This window comes from Bombina bombina, chromosome 2, assembly GCF_027579735.1.
Source record: "Bombina bombina isolate aBomBom1 chromosome 2, aBomBom1.pri, whole genome shotgun sequence".
NCBI classification, from domain to species: Eukaryota; Metazoa; Chordata; class Amphibia; order Anura; family Bombinatoridae; genus Bombina; species Bombina bombina.
Genome location: NC_069500.1, coordinates 179,394,714 through 179,415,138, shown reverse-complemented (window position 1 = coordinate 179,415,138; position 20,425 = coordinate 179,394,714). Strand labels below are relative to the sequence as shown.

General features: G+C 41.1%; 1 protein-coding gene across 1 annotated transcript in view; it reads left to right on the top strand.

Annotated features, from left to right (window-relative positions):
* JMY (junction mediating and regulatory protein, p53 cofactor) overlaps positions 1 to 20,425 on the top strand; it is a 469,755-nt gene that overhangs the window by 144,676 nt on the left and 304,654 nt on the right. Inside the window, exon 3 of the mRNA XM_053701369.1 lies at positions 9,183 to 9,333. Coding sequence (XP_053557344.1) covers positions 9,183 to 9,333 — 151 coding nt within the window. The remainder of the gene's footprint in view (positions 1 to 9,182; positions 9,334 to 20,425) is intronic.

Below are 20,425 nucleotides of genomic sequence, written 5' to 3'. Positions count from 1 at the left end.
CAAGGAGGCTAATCGTCTGTGTTGGTTTCCACAGTCACCGGTCTGCTCGTAGGTTATCCCGGGTGCCGCTTATGTCAGGGGGTCACTCCAAAGTTCCGTTCACTGTACCCGGTACACCCTCGGCAACTTCTGCTCCGGAGCGGAGCCCCGACCCTCCGGATCCAACCTCAGTCAGATGCACTGAGGAGGTGTAGAACTTTGTCGTTTTCACAGCGAAACTATTTCACTGTATACTGTGCCTCTTATAAATTCTTTCTATGGAGTTTCTGTCATGTGTTAGTACTCCTAGCAGCCCAGGAACACTATGTTGAGTTTAATAACTTTAATTTCAAGTCTCTTAGAAGAGAAATTATAATTAAATTAGGCTTTTTCACAGGAGCTCTCACTTGCTGCGTCTACTCAGCTAGGCAGTTAGCCCCGCCCCCGAAAGTAAGCTTTTTATGCGAGTTCAAAGTAAATGGTTTGTGTGCGAGTGAAACAGTATGCGAGCAAACTTCAGGACTGCGTTAACTTTGTCTCCCCAAATACTTCAATGGAGCACTTATTGCTCGCACGCTACCCGACCTGTGTTTAACCAAGTGTGCTCAACCAGACATGCCCTAACCATTTACGCAAGGTCTTCTCTCTCTCTAACCCTAATGCTAACGATCGCAAAGATTGTGCTTGAGCTGTCGCATTTACTTTACTGTGTTAGTTATCGCAGCCGCGATTTTGTTATCAAGACATTTGCTTGCATAGTAGCACTGAATCCATACATTGTCTCAGAAAGAAAAAAGAAAACAAACCAGATGAGAGCAGTTATATAAGCTATTGTTGCTGTTCTTTAAAGCTTTACTAATGTTCTGGCTATAACATTTTTTTATTTAAAGGGACATAATACTCATATGCTAAATCACTTAAAACTGATGCAGTATAACTGTAAAAAGCTGACAGGAAAATATCACCTGAGCATCTCTATGTAAAAAAGGAAGATATTTTACCTCACAATTTCCTCAGCTCAGCAGAGTAAGTTCTGTGTAAAAAGTTATACTTCACCTGCTCCCAGCTGCAGGTAAAAAAAGAACAGCAGCCAATCAGCATCAGCAGTGCTGAGGTCATGAACTCTTACTGTGATCTCATGAGATTTGACTTAACTCTCATGAGATTTCATAGTAAGCTTCCTTTACCTGATTGGTGAAATAATATGAGAGTGCACGATGCTCATCCCTTCAGATGTCCCAGGACAGACACACTAAAATGCTGCTTAGAAATCCTTTACAATGGGAGGTGGCTATTGAGGAACTTTTGAGGTAAAATATCTTTCTTTTTAATATAGAGATGTTCAGGTGATATTTTCTAATCAGCTTTTTACAGCTATGCGGCACCACTTTCAAGTGTTTAAACATTTGGGTATTATGGCCCTTTAAAGGAATCGCAAAGTCAAAATTTAAACTTGCATGATTCAGATAGAGCACTGATTTTAAAACCTGTCCTCAGAACGCCCCAACAGGCCAGATTTTCAGCATTACCTTGGGCAAGAGCAGTTAAAATAACCATGTTTACTAATCAGCTGATTATTTCTTCTGTGCTCTAGTTCAGATATCCTCAAAATGTAAACCAGTGAGAGAGCATGTCATTTTTAAAATTAAATTTACTTCTATTTTCAAATGTACTTTGTTCTCCTGGTATCTGTTGTCGAAAAATATTTACATATACTACACTAGTAGGAGCTATTTGGTGATTGACTCCTGCATACATTTGTTTCTTGTGATTGGCTGAATAGAATTTGAATCCTGAATTAATAAATTTAGATTTTATGTCCCTTTAATGTCTTATAAATTGTTCTCTACATTTTATAAATAATTTGGAAGAGGGGAGCTTTTGGATCACATCCGAACACGGCGGGGCAGTGGAACCTATAAAGGGTTTATATTAACTCTTTAGCAGATAAAGTAGCCTGAATGAGTAAGGTTTTGACTCTCCTCAGTCTCTTACCTCCTTACATCTCCTATCACTCTCTTGTCAGTATCTACATCTGTCTTTAATCTGTATTTGTTTGTCTGCTTAATCTGTCTAGTTTTTATTATGTATTAGTATACTTTTGGACTGGCTCTAAGATTTTGAACACATTTGTCACTTCCTTCTATAGGTTATAATTTTATATAAATATATAATTATATTATTGACATATGACACAAATATGAATATTCATTCTCTTATGAAAAGTAGGTATATAGTCAACTTAAATTTGAATATTAAAGTTTCATGTAAACACAGCTGCTAACGTCAACTATACTTGGTTAACCCATTCTGTTTGAATCTAATCTTTCTATCTAATCTATTTTACCAGGCCCTTAAATGGATACAAAGTAAAAAAGGAAATGCTATCATGAGCATTTTATTATTACACTGCTGACTGCATATCATTCTGTTTTTAGCACTAAACTGTAGTACCACATATTAAAGTATTTACAACAAAAAGCAATTGCTTATGTAGTAGCGTATATCACTTTACAATGTAGATGAACTCGTACTCCCTGATTTTTTTTTTTTTTTATACATAGAACAGGGCCCGACAATCCCAGGCGCCAGGGTGCCACCGGCGCCCTAAGTTTAGGCCCTAGCGCCCTGGTTTTAGCACAAGACACCCATGGGTGCCCCCACTAAGCTCCGCTGGCCGACATAGCCAGCCACACCGGTGCTGCTGGATTCTTGTTAGGCCACACAAGGACAAGGACCGTGGCAGTGATTTTAGGCTTGCGTAGCGCTGCAAAGCTTGTTCGTGGTACTGCTCATTATGTGTAACTGTATCCCATCGATGCTGGATTGACCCGTTTCGCAGGACAGTGTATCCTGGTGTACAGCTGTGGTGATGATCTACTGCTACCCATTTCGGTAATCCTGGCTGCTACCAGCCCCGGAACAAATACCCCAGCTGCAACACTCTGTTCTCACAATCTCACTCCCATGTGTTTTGTCTTTGCTGTTCCGGCTGCTCAGCAAGTGCTCAACAACTGCATGCTGCTAATTAATTTGTGCAGCCACTACTGTGGGCTGTAATGCGCGACACCTTCCTTCACATGTTTTTAATGATGGCCATCCTGCTATTTCTTTTAACTGACACAGTCTGGAGGCACTTGGGGAATACTTTAACATATATGGGTGAGCAAGCTGCTACCGTATCTTAATCTAATCTTAGTTTGCTAAATATTTGCTAAGTTCTTGGTTTATATTATATATAATATATACAGTTACAAACACATGTACAGGGATGATAAAATGGTAGTTTTCTTTAAAAAAACCCCCAAAAAACAACTTTCTTGTTTTCTAATGTATTGATAATATAAATAAGAGTACAGATACTCGTCGACTTACGACCTATGCGACTTACGGCCATCCGTACTTACGACTATCGGTCGCACTGAAGAGGCGATACGTGCGCAAAGGCGGTACTTGCAACCATCGGTCGCAAAGGTGGTACTTACGACCATCGGTCGCAAAGGCGGTACTTACGTCCATCGGTCGCAAAGGCGGTACTTACGTCCATCGGTCGCGCTGAGGGTGATGCTTATTTGCGTATGTGCGTAAAGGGGCAAGGCAGTGCTTGTGTGCGCAAAGGCGGTACTTACGTCCATCGGTCGCACTGAGGGTGATGCTTATTTGCGTATGTGCGTAAAGGGGCAAGGCAGTGCTTGTGTGCGCAAAGGCGGTACTTACGACCATCGGTCGCAAAGGCGGTACTTACGACCATCGGCAAGACAGTGCTTGTGTGCGCAAAGGCGGTGCTTGTGTGTGATGAGAAGTGACTGTAAGCAGCAGCCTTTGTATGGGTCTGACCATGTCGCAGTCCAAAAGGCCGGTACCGTGTAGTGGCAAAGAGGCTACAAAGAAGAGGAAAGCTCTTGATTTGGAGTTAAAAATGAAAGTAATAAAGCAGTATGACGAAGGTAAAAAAGTGAATGCGATTGCCCGTGATATGAAACTGTCGCATTCCACAGTTTCCACAATCATTAAGGACAAGGAACGCATACGTGAAGCTGTAAAAGGTTCCGCACCAATGAAATCAACAATAATAACAAAACAACGTCAAGGGCCCATTCATGAAATGGAGAAATTATTAATGTTGTGGATAGAAGATCAAATACAAAAACGTACACCCATAAGCCTTCTAACAATTCAGATGAAGGCTAAAAGTTTGTTTGAGACTTTAAAGGAGAAAGCTGGTGAGGATTACAAAGAGAATTTCCAGGCAAGCACTGGATGGTTTAAACGTTTTAGAAGAAGATTCAGTCTGCATAATGTGCGGGTTTCAGGAGAAGCAGCAAGTGCAGATTCAGAAGCCGCTGCAAAGTTCATTGACACTTTGGATGAATTAATCCAAGAGGGAGGGTATTTACCTGAACAAATATTCAACGTTGATGAAACGGGTCTGTTCTGGAAACGGATGCCTGAGCGCACATACATTCACCAAGAATCAAAAACCATGCCAGGATTTAAAGCATTCAAGGATCGGGTAAGCTTGTTACTTGGAGGAAACGTTGTTGGTTTTAAGCTTAAGCCATTTCTTATCTATCGCTCAGAAAACCCACGTGCATTTAAAAACATTAATAAGCACACGCTGCCTGTGTATTACCGGTCAAATGCTAAATCGTGGATGACTCAGGCATTGTTCACAGACTGGTTTGTTAACTGTTTCATTCCCCAAGTTCGTGAATATTGCTTAGGGAAAGTAATCCAGTTCAAAATTTTAATGATTTTAGACAACGCACCTGGACATCCACCACACCTGGGTGACCTTAATCCTGATGTAAAAGTGGTTTATATGCCACCTAACACAACACCACTCATTCAACCTATGGACCAAGGGGCAATTGCCACGTTTAAAGCATACTACCTCAGATCTATATTCGCCCAAGCCATAGCTGCTACAGATGCTGATGATGACATAACATTGCGTGATTTTTGGAAAAGTTATAACATTCTTCAGTGCATAAAAAATATTGCAGCAGCGTGGGAGGATGTAACAGAAAAGTGCATGAATGGAATTTGGAAGAAGTGCCTAAAACGATATGTGACCAGATTTGAGAGATTTGAAACAGAGGAAGAGCTCGATGAAATTCGAGAAAACATTGTAAGACTTGCAAACAATCTTGAATTGGAATGTGAAGTGGAAGATGTAGAAGAGCTGTTAGATTATGAGTCAAAAGAACTTTCAAATGAAGATCTAATAGAACTGGAAGCAGAGAGAGTTGCAGAGGAAAATAGGAGAGAGGAAGAAGACAAAGAAGAAGAAGAGCCAGAGAAGAAATTCACTGCAAAGGGGTTGGCTGAAGGCTTTACATTGCTAAATAAAGCTGTCTCCTGTTTTGAAAACATGGACCAGAATGTTGAAAGATTTAACAAGGTTGACCGTCAAATTCAGGAAGCTGTGCGTGGCTATCGTGAAATCTATGAGGAGAAAAAGAAACAAACGCGTCAAACAAAGCTCAGCATGTTTTTTGAAAAGAACACTGCATCTGAAACCCCTCCAGCCTCAACTCACCAAGATGATAATACTGTAACTCTGATGACATAACTGTAAAAGTACAGTAAAAGAAAAATTTAAGTTCAGTTACTTTTCTTAAAAGTTTAAAGTAAAATAAGTGTTAAAGTTCCTGCAAACTACTGTACAGGTACAGTAAATGTTATGTTATTATTTGCATAGTACTACAGGTAGAGTACAAAAAAATGTTATTTTATTACAGTACAGTATAGGTACAGTACAGTAAATGTCAGTACAGTAATAGTATTTGCACAGTAAATGTTATGTTATTATTTGCACAGTACAGGTACAGTACAGTAAAGGTTATTTTATTATTCATACTGTGATGATACTGTATTAGTAAAGGAATTTAATTTAAAACAACTCTGGTGTTATTGTTATTATTAATCATGAAATGTCAGCCCAACACATCACACAATAGACCATATTATTTACATGCCATATATTTTGTCCGACTTACGTCCAAATCGTCTTACGACCGGAAGGTCAGAACGTAACGCGGTCGTAAGTCGACGAGTATCTGTAGTAGAAATATAAACTGGATTTTAGCTAAATGCAGGTTTACTACATCTGTATGCCCCAAGCCATTTGAAAGCAGGTTGCTGGCATGGCATAAACTGAGGTGTATAGAGCATTAGTAAGTCTGCACAGGGGAGTGGGGACTGGTATGATTTTTATATATTCTAATTTTATTACTCAACTATAAATGAAATGTTACATATGGTTCAGCAAAAAAGATATAATTGTTTTGGAGTTGTTTGAATAAAAATATATTTCAAACAAAATAAACTGCATACTCTCTTACCCAATGAGAACTACAAAAAAGGATTTTTTTAATTGAAGTCTACTTTAAAATACTACAGAAGAAACCATTCAAATAAATCATGCAATGATACTGGGCACATGTAAATTGTTATATTTGGGTGCAGTCATAACATTTTGCTTGCAGTCATCCTGTGTGTGTGTATGCATGTGCATTTGGGTGTATTGTATGGATTTGTATGTGTGGGTGTATGTATGGATTTGTTTGTGTGTGGGCGTATGTATGTATATGTATGGATGTATGTGTGGGTGGGTGTATGTGTGGCTGTATGTATGTGCATATGTGGGTGGATGTATCTATGTATGTGCATGTGTGGAGGTATGTATGTGCATGTCTATGTGGATGTATGTGCATGTCTGTATGTATGTGCATGTCTGTGTGGATGTATGTATGTATGTGCATTTCTGTGGATGGATGTATGTATGTGCATGTCTGTGAATGTATGTATGTGCATTTCTGTGGATGTATGTATGTGCATGTCTGTGTGGATGTATGTATGTGCATGTCTGTGTGGATGTATGTTTCTATGTATGTATGTGCATGTCTGTGTGGATGTTTGTATGTATGTGCATGTCTGTGTGGATGTATGTGCATGTCTGTGTGGATGTATGTGCATGTCTGTGTGGATGTATGTGCATGTCTGTGTGGATGTATGTGCATGTCTGTGTGGATGTATGTGCATGTCTGTGTGGATGTATGTGCATGTCTGTGTGGATGTATGTATGTGCATGTCTGTGTGGATGTATGTTTCTATGTATGTATGTGCATGTCTGTGTGGATGTGTGTATGTGCATGTCTGTGTGGATGTATGTTTCTATGTATGTATGTGCATGTCTGTGTGGATGTTTGTATGTATGTGCATGTCTGTGTGGATGTATGTATGTGCATGTCTGTGTGGATGTATGTATGTGCATGTCTGTGTGGATGTATGTATGTGCATGTCTGTGTGGATGTATGTATGTGCATGTCTGTGTGGATGTATGTATGTGCATGTCTGTGTGGATGTATGTATGTGCATGTCTGTGTGGATGTATGTATGTGCATGTCTGTGTGGATGTATGTATGTGCATGTCTGTGTGGATGTATGTATGTGCATGTCTGTGTGGATGTATGTTTCTATGTATGTATGTGCATGTCTGTGTGGATGTATGTGCATGTCTGTGTGGATGTATGTATGTGCATGTCTGTATGTATGTATATGTGTGTGTGTATGTGTGTATGTGTATATATATATATATATATATATATATATATATATATATGTGTGTGTATCCTAGATTTTTACAAAATAGCTCTTTTAGACAATTATCTTTTGATTAAAATGTAACTTCACTTTCACCATTCAGGACAACAGCAGTGAAAGTGACCTGACGCCTTTATCTTAGAGGAACATTAATCACCTTGTTTAATTACAAGACATTTCTGTTGTCCGGCTATAGAATAACATATCATCCAAGTTTAAACGTTTGAAAACAAATTAACATCTTGTTTGCTGTAAATATTTAATTGTCAAACCTCACCGACCGCTTGACTCATTTGGAGGAGTCAATGTGGGCTCGATTCTACAGCTAACAAAGTCAGCCATGGTCATATTGCTAGTATAATGTGAATTGTTTTGCGGTTCTTAATTAGGAATTTATATGTAGCAGCGTTAAAGGGACATAAAAAAAATAAAATGATTCCCTAAATTATATAGAACATACAGTTGTAATCAACTTTCAATGTACTTCTATTCTTAAACTTCCTTTGTTGAAAAGCAGTAAGCTAAAATCAGGAGTGTTGACATGTCTGCAGCACTATATGGCAGCAGTTTTGCAACAACGTTATCGATTAGCAAGAGCACTAGAGGGCAGCAATATTTCCTGTCATTTAGTGCTCTAGACATGTGCATGCTACCTATCTAGATATCTCTTCAAAGAATAACAAAGAATAACAAGAGAACAAAGCAAATTTTATAATGGTATATTGGATTTAAAAAAAAAAAAATTATATCTGAATAATAAAAGAAAATGTTTTGGGTTTTATGTCCCTTTAACTATGAGAAGCCTGCAGTGTGTATTTTCATTTCTGAGAATTAGAAAATCCTCAATTTTCAGAGCTAAATTACATGAAATGATGTTCTCCAGAACAGAATATTTTGCTAGCCATGTGGCATTCTAAATTAGGGGAGGCAGTGTAATACTTATTACTACTTATAAATGTTATTTAAAGTGATGGCAAATTTTTCATGTTTTAAAATCAGGTCCGGAAGCTAAGCTATATTTTACAATTTATCACTTCTAATGAAGATACGCTGTAACTTACTTTTAAATCTAACCGAGCTAACGGTTTGAACGGTTTTCCAACCCGCGCCCTAGCCGTACAGCACTTTTTTTTTTATCTAGAGCACTGATTGGTGAACTGTTGAAACTGTTAGCTCACAAAAAATATGAGTTTTGAAGTGTGCTGTTGGAGCGCAGGGTAATAGGATGATACGGCTGGATTAAAAAGTCAATTACAGCGCATCTTTATTAGAAGTGATCTATTAAAATACCTGTAAAATATTGCTTAGATTTCAGACCTGATTTTAAAACATGTAAAGTTTATCATAACTTAATCTGTCCAAAGCACAAATGTGAATATGTTAACCATATACTTTTTAAACTTTTATAGTCTTGTTCTTAAACAGACCCTGTTTTTATGTAATTTTATTAAATATATACTGCAATAGTATATTAAATAATTTGTCTTTTCACTTAAAAACAAAACAAATAAAAAAAAGGGATTACTAACTTTTTTTTTGCATTTATAAAACCAGCATTAAATGTCAGATCAACATATTTTCTGTTAAATTTTCAGATCTCTATAGAAACAGATTATCTGGGTCCAAGAAGAATAGAGAGTCTTAAAAAGGAAAATGCTGATTGGCAAAATAAAGCACATATGGCTGTTCTCTCTATTCAGGATCTGACCGTTAAATACTTTGAAATAACAGCCAAGGCACAAAAAGGTAATTCTTGTGTGTGTGTGTGTATTATATATGTATATAATTTTTATTTTTGAATATTTACTTTTATATTTTTGCTTACAGTATGTGAGAGAACTTTGCAGTTATGTAACAGTAAAGATCACGTGTCTTAAGGGGGTGCTGTAAACCATAAAATTTTATTGGAAAATAAATCTGAGGTGCTATTAAACTAGACAGTCCTATAAAGACATAAAACCAATCACAATATATAAAATTAACTAAAAGTTGGTAACAAAATGTCTTAAATGTGTAACAGAGGTATACTGTGTCAATATAAACACCATGAGTCAGATCCTCCTCATGCTGATTGGTCTGGCAAAGGGCTATCTGGAATTCCGATTATCCTAACTTGTGAAGGTATAATCTAGATTTCTCTTGTAAGGTGTATCCAGTCCACGGATTCATCCATTACTTGTGGGATATTCTCCTTCCCAACAGGAAGCTGCAAGAGGATCACCCACAATAGAGCTGTCTATATAGCTCCTCCCCTAACTGCCACCTCCAGTCATTCTCTTGCAGCTCTTGACAAGGGAAGTAACTAGAGAGATGTGGTGAATTAGTGTAGTTTATCTTCAATCAAAAGTTTGTTATTTTTAAACGGTGCCGGCGTTGTACTGTTTTTTTTTACCTCAGGCAGAAATTAGAAGAAGAATTTGCCTGAGGTTTTTGATGATCTTAGCAGGTTGTAACTAAGGTCCACTGCTGTTCTCACACATAACTGAAGAGTATGGGGAAACTTCAGCTGGGAGAACGGCCTGCAGAATTAACTGCCCTGAGGTATGTTCAGTATATTATTTTCTAGAGGATGATAAGAACTAGAAAATTCTGACAGTGCCCGATATAGTTAAGGTAAGCCTGATTGCAGTGATTTAATAAACGACTGGCATCATGCTTGCAGTAAAGGGTAATTTTCATATTACTTTCTATTATGGCTTAGTATGTAAAACGTTTGCATATATATATATATAAAGAACGTTTCTCCAACATAGGTGTGTCCGGTCCACGGCGTCATCCTTACTTGTGGGATATTCTCTTCCCCAACAGGAAATGGCAAAGAGCCCAGCAAAGCTGGTCACATGATCCCTCCTAGGCTCCGCCTTCCCCAGTCATTCTCTTTGCCGTTGTACAGGCAACATCTCCACGGAGATGGCTTAGAGTTTTTTGGTGTTTAAATGTAGTTTTTATTCTTCAATCAAGAGTTTGTTATTTTAAAATAGTGCTGGTATGTACTATTTACTCTGAAACAGGAAAGAGATGAAGATTTCTGTTTGTAAGAGGAAAATGATTTTAGCAACCGTTACTAAAATCGATGGCTGTTTCCACACAGGACTGTTGAGAGGAATTAACTTCAGTTGGGGGAAGCAGTGAGCAGACTTTTGCTGCTTGAGGTATGACACATTTCTAACAAGACTCGGTAATGCTGGAAGCTGTCATTTTCCCTATGGGAACCGGTAAGCCATTTTCTTTGTTTAAGTAAAAGAATAAAGGGCTTCATTAGGGCTTAAAAAACTGGTAGACATTTTTCTGGGCTAAAACGATTACTTTACTAAGTATATTTGGCAGATTATTACTTTTAATAGTTGTTAAATCTTGGGGATTGTTTTAATAAAAACGGCAGGCATTGTATTGGACACCTTTTTCACTGGGGGCCTTTTCTAGTCATAGACAGAGCCTCATTTTCGCGCCTCTAATGCGCAGTTGTTTTTGGAAAGCATGGCATGCAGATGCATGTGTGAGGAGCTAAGAACCACTGAAAAAGCTTATAGAAGGCATCATTTGGTATCGTATTCCCCTCTGGGCTTGGTTGGGTCTCAACAAAGCAGATACCTGGGACTGTATAGGGGTTAAATGTTAAAACGGCTCCGGTTCCGTTATTTTAAGGGTTAAAGCTTTCAAATTTGGTGTGCAATACTTTTAAGGCTTTAAGTTACTGTGGTGAAATTTTGGTGAAATTTGAACAATTCCTTCATACTTTTTCACATATTCAGTAATAAAGTGTGTTCAGTTTAAAATTTAAAGGGACAGTAACGGTTTTATTGTAAAACGTTTTTTGTGCTTTGTTAACAAGTTTAAGCCTGTTTAACATGTCTGAACCATCAGATAACGATGTTCTATATGTATGAAAGCCAATGTGTCTCCCCTTTTAAATATATGTGATATATTTGTGTCATAATGTCCAAACAAAGTAGGGATAATAATGCCATAGATATGATATTGCCCAAGATGATTCCTCTAATGAGGGGAGTAAGCATGGTACTGCATCATCCCCTTCTGTGTCTACACCAGTTTTGCCCACACAAGAGGCCCCTAGTACATATAGTGCGCCAATACTTATTACCATACAACAATTAATGGCTGTAATGGATAATTCTATTGCATGCATTTTTTTCCAAAATGCCTACTTATCAGAAAGCGTGATTGCTCTGTTTTAAACACTGAGGAGCAAGAGGACGCTGATGATATCTTTTCTGACATACCCTCACACCTATCTGAAGGGGCCAGGAGGGAGGTTTTGTCTGAGGGAGAAATTTCAGATTCAGGGAAAATTTCTCAACAAGCAGAACCTGATATTGTAACTTTTAAATTTAAATTTCAACATCTCCACGCACTACTTAAGGAGGTATTATCTACTCTGGATGATTGTGACAATTTGGTCATTCCAGAGAAATTAGGTAAGATGGACAAGTTCCTAGAGGTTCCGGTGCCCCCCGATGTTTTTCCTATACCCAAGCGGGTGGCGGACATAGTAAATAAGGAGTGGGAAAGGCCCGGCATACCCTTTGTCCTCCCCCTATATTTAAGAAATTAGTTTCCTATAGTCGACCCCAGAAAGGACTTATAGCATACAGTCCCCAAGGTCGAGGGGGCGGTTTCTACTCTAAACAAACGCACTTCTATTCCTATAGAAGATAGTTGTGCTTTCAAGATCCTATGGATTAAAGGTTAGAGGGTTTGCTTAAAAAGATGTTTGTTCAGCAAGGTTACCTTCTACAACCAATTTCATGCATTGTTCCTGTCACTACAGCTGCGTGTTTCTGGTTCGAAGAACTAGAAAAGTCGCTTAATAAAGAATCTTCGTACGAGGAGGTTTTGGACAGAGTTCAAGCTCTTAAATTGGCTAACTCTTTTTTATTTTAGATGCCGCTTTGCAATTAGCTAGATTAGCGGCAAATAATTCAGGGTTTGCTATCGTGGCGCGCAGAGCGCTTTTGCTTAACATCCCTTTCAAGGGTAAAACACTGTTTGGCCCTGACTTGAAAGAGATTATTTCAGACATCACTGGGGGAAAGGGCCACGCCCTCCCACAGAATAGGTCTTTTAAGGCTAAAAATAGGCCAAATTTTCGTCCCTTTCGCAGAAACGGACCAGCCTCAAATTCTACACCCTCTAAGCAAGAGGGTAATACTTCTCAAACCAAGCCAGCCTGGAGGCCGATGCAAGGCTGGAACAAGGATAAGCAGGCCAAGTCACCTGCCACTGCTACCAAAACAGCATGAAGTGTTGGCCCCCGATCTGGGAAGGATCTGGTGGGGGGCAGACTTTCTCTCTTTGCTCAGGTTGGGGCAAGAGATGTTCAGGATCCTTGGGCGCTAGAAATAGTTTCTCAAGGTTATCTCCTGGAATTCAGGGAACTACTCCCAAGGGGAAGGTTCCACGGGTCTCAATTATCTTCGAACAGGCATTCTTACACTGTGTAGAAGACCTGTTAAGCATGGGAGTGATTCATCCTGTTCCATTAGGAGAACAAGGGATGGGTTTTTACTCCAACCTGTTCATAATTCCCAAATAAGAGGGAACATTCAGACCTATTTTAGATCTCAAGATTCTAAACAAGTTTCTAAGGGTTTCATCATTCAAAATGGAAACCATTCGAACGATCCTTTCTACCATCCAGGAAGGTCAATTCATGACCATGGTGGACTTAAAGGATGCGTACCTACGTATTCCTATCCACAAGGAACATTTTCGGTTCCTAAGGTTCGCCTTTCTGGACAAGCATTACCTGTGGCACTTCCATTCGGATTAGCCACTGCTCCAAGGATTTTCACAAGGGTACTAGGGTCCCTTCTAGCGGTGCTAAGACCAAGGGGCATTGCAGTAGTACCTTACTTGGACGACATCCTGATTCAGGTGTAGTCTCTGTCAAAGCAAGGGCTCATACGGACATTGTCCTAGCCTTTCTCAGATCTCACAGGTGGAAAGTGAACATAGAAAAAAGTTCTCTGTCCCCGTCAACAAGAGTTCCCTTCTTGGGAACAATAATAGTTTCCTTAGAAATGAAGGTTTTTCTGACAGAGGCCAGAAAATCAAAACTTCTAAGCTCTTGTCAGGTACTTCATTCTGTTCTTATTCCTTCCATAGCGCAGTCCATGGAAGTAATAGGGTTGATGGTTGCGGCAATGGACATAGTTCCTTTTGCACGAATTCATCTAAGACCATTGCACCTGGGCATGCTCAGACAGTGGAATGGGGATTATACAGTCTTGTCTCCGACGATACAAGTAGATCAAATAACCAGAGATTCACTCCGTTGGTGGCTGACCCTGGACAACCTGTCACAGGGAATGAGCTTCCGCAGACCAGAATAGGTCATTGTCACGACCGACGCCAGTCTGGTGGGCTGGGGCGCGGTCTGGGAACCCCTGAAAACTCAGGGTCTATGGTTTCGGGAAGACTCTCTTCTCCCGATAAACATAATGGAACTGAGAGTGATATTCAATGCTCTCAAGGCTTGGCCTAGACTAGCAAAGGCCAAATTCATAAGGTTTCAATCAGTCATCATGACGACTGTTACATATATCAACCATCAGGGGGTAACAAGGAGTTCCCTGGCGATGGAGGAGCATCCGGGGGAGTGGGTACTCCATCTGGAAATCTTTGCCCAAATAACTCAATTATGGGGCATTCCAGACTTGGTTCTGATGGCCTCTCGTCAGAACTTCATGGTCCCTTGTTACGGGTACAAATCCAGGGATCCCAAGGCGACTCTATTGGATAAAATAGTAGCACCTTGGATCTTCAACCTAGCTTATGTATTCCCACCGTTTCCTCTCATTCCCAGGCTGGTAGCCAGGATCAATCTGGAGAGGGCTTCGGTGACCTTGATAGTTCCTGTGTGGCCACGCAGGACTTGGTATGCAGACCTGGTGAATGTGTCATCGGCTCCACCATGGAAGCTACCTTTGAGACAGGACCTTCTTATTCAGGGTCCATTTGAACATCCGAATCTGGTTTTCCTCCAACTGACTGCTTGGAGTTTGAACGCTTGATTTCTCCAACATAGGTGTGTCCGGTCCACGGCGTCATCCTTACTTGTGGGATATTCTCTTCCCCAACAGGAAATGGCAAAGAGCCCAGCAAAGCTGGTCACATGATCCCTCCTAGGCTCCGCCTACCCCAGTCATTCTCTTTGCCGTTGTACAGGCAACATCTCCACGGAGATGGCTTAGAGTTTTTTAGTGTTTAACTGTAGTTTTTATTATTCAATCAAGAGTTTGTTATTTTGAAATAGTGCTGGTATGTACTATTTACTCAGAAACAGAAAAGAGATGAAGATTTCTGTTTGTATGAGGAAAATGATTTTAGCAACCGTCACTAAAATCCATGGCTGTTCCACACAGGACTGTTGAGAGCAATTAACTTCAGTTGGGGGAACAGTGAGCAGTCTCTTGCTGCTTGAGGTATGACACATTCTAACAAGACGATGTAATGCTGGAAGCTGTCATTTTCCCTATGGGATCCGGTAAGCCATGTTTATTACGATCGTAAATAAGGGCTTCAAAAAGGGCTTATTAAGACTGTAGACTTTTTCTGGGCTAAATCGATTCATTATTAACACATATTTAGCCTTGAGGAATCATTTTATCTGGGTATTTTGATATAATCATATCGGCAGGCACTGTTTTAGACACCTTATTCTTTAGGGGCTTTCCCAAAGCATAGGCAGAGCCTCATTTTCGCGCCGGTGTTGCGCACTTGTTTTTGAGAGGCATGGCATGCAGTCGCATGTGAGAGGAGCTCTGATACTTAGAAAAGACTTTCTGAAGGCGTCATTTGGTATCGTATTCCCCTTGGGGCTTGGTTGGGTCTCAGCAAAGCAGATACCAGGGACTGTAAAGGGGTTAAAGTTCAAAACGGCTCCGGTTCCGTTATTTTAAGGGTTAAAGCTTCCAAATTTGGTGTGCAATACTTTTAAGGCTTTAAGACACTGTGGTGAAAATTTGGTGAATTTTGAACAATTCCTTCATGTTTTTTCGCAATTGCAGTAATAAAGTGTGTTCAGTTTAAAATTTAAAGTGACAGTAACGGTTTTATTTTAAAACGTTTTTTGTACTTTGTTATCAAGTTTATGCCTGTTTAACATGTCTGAACTACCAGATAGACTGTGTTCTGAATGTGGGGAAGCCAGAATTCCTATTCATTTAAATAAATGTGATTTATGTGACAATGACAATGATGCCCAAGATGATTCCTCAAGTGAGGGGAGTAAGCATGGTACTGCATCATTCCCTCCTTCGTCTACACGAGTCTTGCCCACTCAGGAGGCCCCTAGTACATCTAGCGCGCCAATACTCCTTACTATGCAACAATTAACGGCTGTAATGGATAATTCTGTCAAAAACATTTTAGCCAAAATGAACACTTATCAGCGTAAGCGCGACTGCTCTGTTTTAGATACTGAAGAGCATGACGACGCTGATAATAATATTTCTGAAGGGCCCCTAACCCAGTCTGATGGGGCCAGGGAGGTTTTGTCTGAGGGAGAAATTACTGATTCAGGGAACATTTCTCAACAAGCTGAACCTGATGTGATTGCATTTAAATTTAAGTTGGAACATCTCCGCATTCTGCTTAAGGAGGTATTATCCACTCTGGATGATTGTGACAAGTTGGTCATCCCAGAGAAACTATGTAAAATGGACAAGTTCCTAGAGGTGCCGGGGCTCCCAGAAGCTTTTCCTATACCCAAGCGGGTGGCGGACATTGTTAATAAAGAATGGGAAAGGCCCGGTATTCCTTTCGTCCCTCCCCCCATATTTAAAAAATTGTTTCCTATGGTCGACCCCAGAAAGGACTTATGGCAGACAGTCCCCAAGGTCGAGGGAGCGGTTTCCACTTTAAACAAACGCACCACTATACCCATAGAGGATAGTTGTGCTTTCAAAGATCCTATGGATAAAAAATTAGAAGGTTTGCTTAAAAAGATGTTTGTTCAGCAGGGTTACCTTCTACAACCAATTTCATGCATTGTCCCTGTCGCTACAGCCGCATGTTTCTGGTTCGATGAGCTGATAAAGGCGGTCGATAGTGATTCTCCTCCTTATGAGGAGATTATGGACAGAATCAATGCTCTCAAATTGGCTAATTCTTTCACCCTAGACGCCACTTTGCAATTGGCTAGGTTAGCGGCTAAGAATTCTGGGTTTGCTATTGTGGCGCGCAGAGCGCTTTGGTTGAAATCTTGGTCGGCTGATGCGTCTTCCAAGAACAAGCTACTTAACATTCCTTTCAAGGGGAAAACGCTGTTTGGCCCTGACTTGAAAGAGATTATCTCTGATATCACTGGGGGTAAGGGCCACGCCCTTCCTCAGGATCGGCCTTTCAAGGCAAAAAATAAACCTAATTTTCGTCCCTTTCGTAGAAACGGACCAGCCCAAAGTGCTACGTCCTCTAAGCAAGAGGGTAATACTTCTCAAGCCAAGCCAGCTTGGAGACCAATGCAAGGCTGGAACAAGGGAAAGCAGGCCAAGAAACCTGCCACTGCTACCAAGACAGCATGAAATGTTGGCCCCCGATCCGGGACCGGATCTGGTGGGGGGCAGACTCTCTCTCTTCGCTCAGGCTTGGGCAAGAGATGTTCTGGATCCTTGGGCGCTAGAAATAGTCTCCCAAGGTTATCTTCTGGAATTCAAGGGACTTCCCCCAAGGGGGAGGTTCCACAGGTCTCAGTTGTCTTCAGACCACATAAAAAGACAGGCATTCTTACATTGTGTAGAAGACCTGTTAAAAATGGGAGTGATTCATCCTGTTCCATTAAGAGAACAAGGGATGGGGTTCTACTCCAATCTGTTTATAGTTCCCAAAAAAGAGGGAACGTTCAGACCAATCTTAGATCTCAAGATTTTAAACAAGTTTCTCAAGGTTCCATCGTTCAAGATGGAAACCATTCGAACTATTCTTCCTTCCATCCAGGACGGTCAATTCATGACCACGGTGGATTTAAAGGATGCGTATCTACATATTCCTATCCACAAGGAACATCATCGGTTCCTGAGGTTCGCATTACTGGACAAACATTACCAGTTCGTGGCGCTTCCTTTCGGATTAGCCACTGCTCCAAGGATTTTCACAAAGGTACTAGGGTCCCTTCTAGCTGTGCTAAGACCAAGGGGCATTGCTGTAGTACCTTACTTGGACGACATTCTGATTCAAGCGTCGTCCCTTCCTCAAGCAAAGGCTCACACGGACATTGTCCTGGCCTTTCTCAGATCTCACGGATGGAAAGTGAACGTGGAAAAGAGTTCTCTATCTCCGTCAACAAGGGTTCCCTTCTTGGGAACAATAATAGACTCCTTAGAAATGAGGATTTTTCTGACAGAGGCCAGAAAAACAAAACTTCTAGACTCATGTCGGATACTTCATTCCGTTCCTCTTCCTTCCATAGCTCAGTGCATGGCAGTGATCGGGTTGATGGTAGCGGCAATGGACATAGTTCCTTTTGCACGCATTCATCTAAGACCATTACAACTGTGCATGCTCAGTCAGTGGAATGGGGACTATACAGACTTGTCTCCGAAGATACAAGTAAATCAGAGGACCAGAGACTCACTCCGTTGGTGGCTGTCCCTGGACAACCTGTCACGAGGGATGACATTCCGCAGACCAGAGTGGGTCATTGTCACGACCGACGCCAGTCTGATGGGCTGGGGCGCGGTCTGGGGATCCCTGAAAGCTCAGGGTCTTTGGTCTCGGGAAGAATCTCTTCTACCGATAAATATTCTGGAACTGAGAGCGATATTCAATGCTCTCAAGGCTTGGCCTCAGCTAGCGAGGGCCAAGTTCATACGGTTTCAATCAGACAACATGACAACTGTTGCGTACATCAACCATCAGGGGGGAACAAGGAGTTCCCTGGCGATGGAAGAAGTGACCAAAATCATTCTATGGGCGGAGTCTCACTCCTGCCACCTGTCTGCTATCCACATCCCAGGAGTGGAAAATTGGGAAGCGGATTTTCTGAGTCGTCAGACACTGCATCCGGGGGAGTGGGAACTCCATCCGGAAATCTTTGCCCAAGTCACTCAGCTGTGGGGCATTCCAGACATGGATCTGATGGCCTCTCGTCAGAACTTCAAAGTTCCTTGCTACGGGTCCAGATCCAGGGATCCCAAGGCGGCTCTAGTGGATGCACTAGTAGCACCTTGGACCTTCAAACTAGCTTATGTGTTCCCGCCGTTTCCTCTCATCCCCAGGCTGGTAGCCAGGATCAATCAGGAGAGGGCGTCGGTGATCTTGATAGCTCCTGCGTGGCCACGCAGGACTTGGTATGCAGATCTGGTGAATATGTCATCGGCTCCACCTTGGAAGCTACCTTTGAGACGAGACCTTCTTGTTCAGGGTCCGTTCGAACATCCGAATCTGGTTTCACTCCAGCTGACTGCTTGGAGATTGAACGCTTGATCTTATCGAAGCGAGGGTTCTCAGATTCTGTTATCGATACTCTTGTTCAGGCCAGAAAGCCTGTGACTAGAAAGATTTACCACAAAATTTGGAAAAAATATATCTGTTGGTGTGAATCTAAAGGATTCCCTTGGGACAAGGTTAAGATTCCTAGGATTCTATCCTTCCTTCAAGAAGGATTGGAAAAAGGATTATCTGCAAGTTCCCTGAAGGGACAGATTTCTGCCTTGTCTGTGTTACTTCACAAAAAGCTGGCCGCTGTGCCAGATGTTCAAGCCTTTGTTCAGGCTCTGATTAGAATTAAGCCTGTTTACAAACCTTTGACTCCTCCTTGGAGTCTCAATTTAGTTCTTTCAGTTCTTCAGGGGGTTCCGTTTGAACCCTTGCATTCCGTTGATATTAAGTTATTATCTTGGAAAGTTTTGTTTTTAGTTGCAATTTCTTCTGCTAGAAGAGTTTCAGAATTATCTGCTCTGCAGTGTTCTCCTCCTTATCTGGTGTTCCATGCAGATAAGGTGGTTTTACGTACTAAACCTGGTTTTCTTCCAAAAGTTGTTTCTAACAAAAACATTAACCAGGAGATTATCGTACCTTCTCTGTGTCCGAAACCAGTTTCAAAGAAGGAACGTTTGTTGCACAATTTGGATGTTGTTCGCGCTCTAAAATTCTATTTAGATGCTACAAAGGATTTTAGACAAACATCTTCCTTGTTTGTTGTTTATTCCGGTAAAAGGAGAGGTCAAAAAGCAACTTCTACCTCTCTCTCTTTTTGGATTAAAAGCATCATCAGATTGGCTTACGAGACTGCCGGACGGCAGCCTCCCGAAAGAATCACAGCTCATTCCACTAGGGCTGTGGCTTCCACATGGGCCTTCAAGAACGAGGCTTCTGTTGATCAGATATGTAGGGCAGCGACTTGGTCTTCACTGCACACTTTTACCAAATTTTACAAGTTTGATACTTTTGCTTCTTCTGAGGCTATTTTTGGGAGAAAGGTTTTGCAAGCCGTGGTGCCTTCCATTTAGGTGACCTGATTTGCTCCCTCCCTTCATCCGTGTCCTAAAGCTTTGGTATTGGTTCCCACAAGTAAGGATGACGCCGTGGACCGGACACACCTATGTTGGAGAAAACAGAATTTATGTTTACCTGATAAATTACTTTCTCCAACGGTGTGTCCGGTCCACGGCCCGCCCTGGTTTTTTTAATCAGGTCTGATGATTTATTTTCTTTAACTACAGTCACCACGGTACCATATGGTTTCTCCTATGCAAATATTCCTCCTTAACGTCGGTCGAATGACTGGGGTAGGCGGAGCCTAGGAGGGATCATGTGACCAGCTTTGCTGGGCTCTTTGCCATTTCCTGTTGGGGAAGAGAATATCCCACAAGTAAGG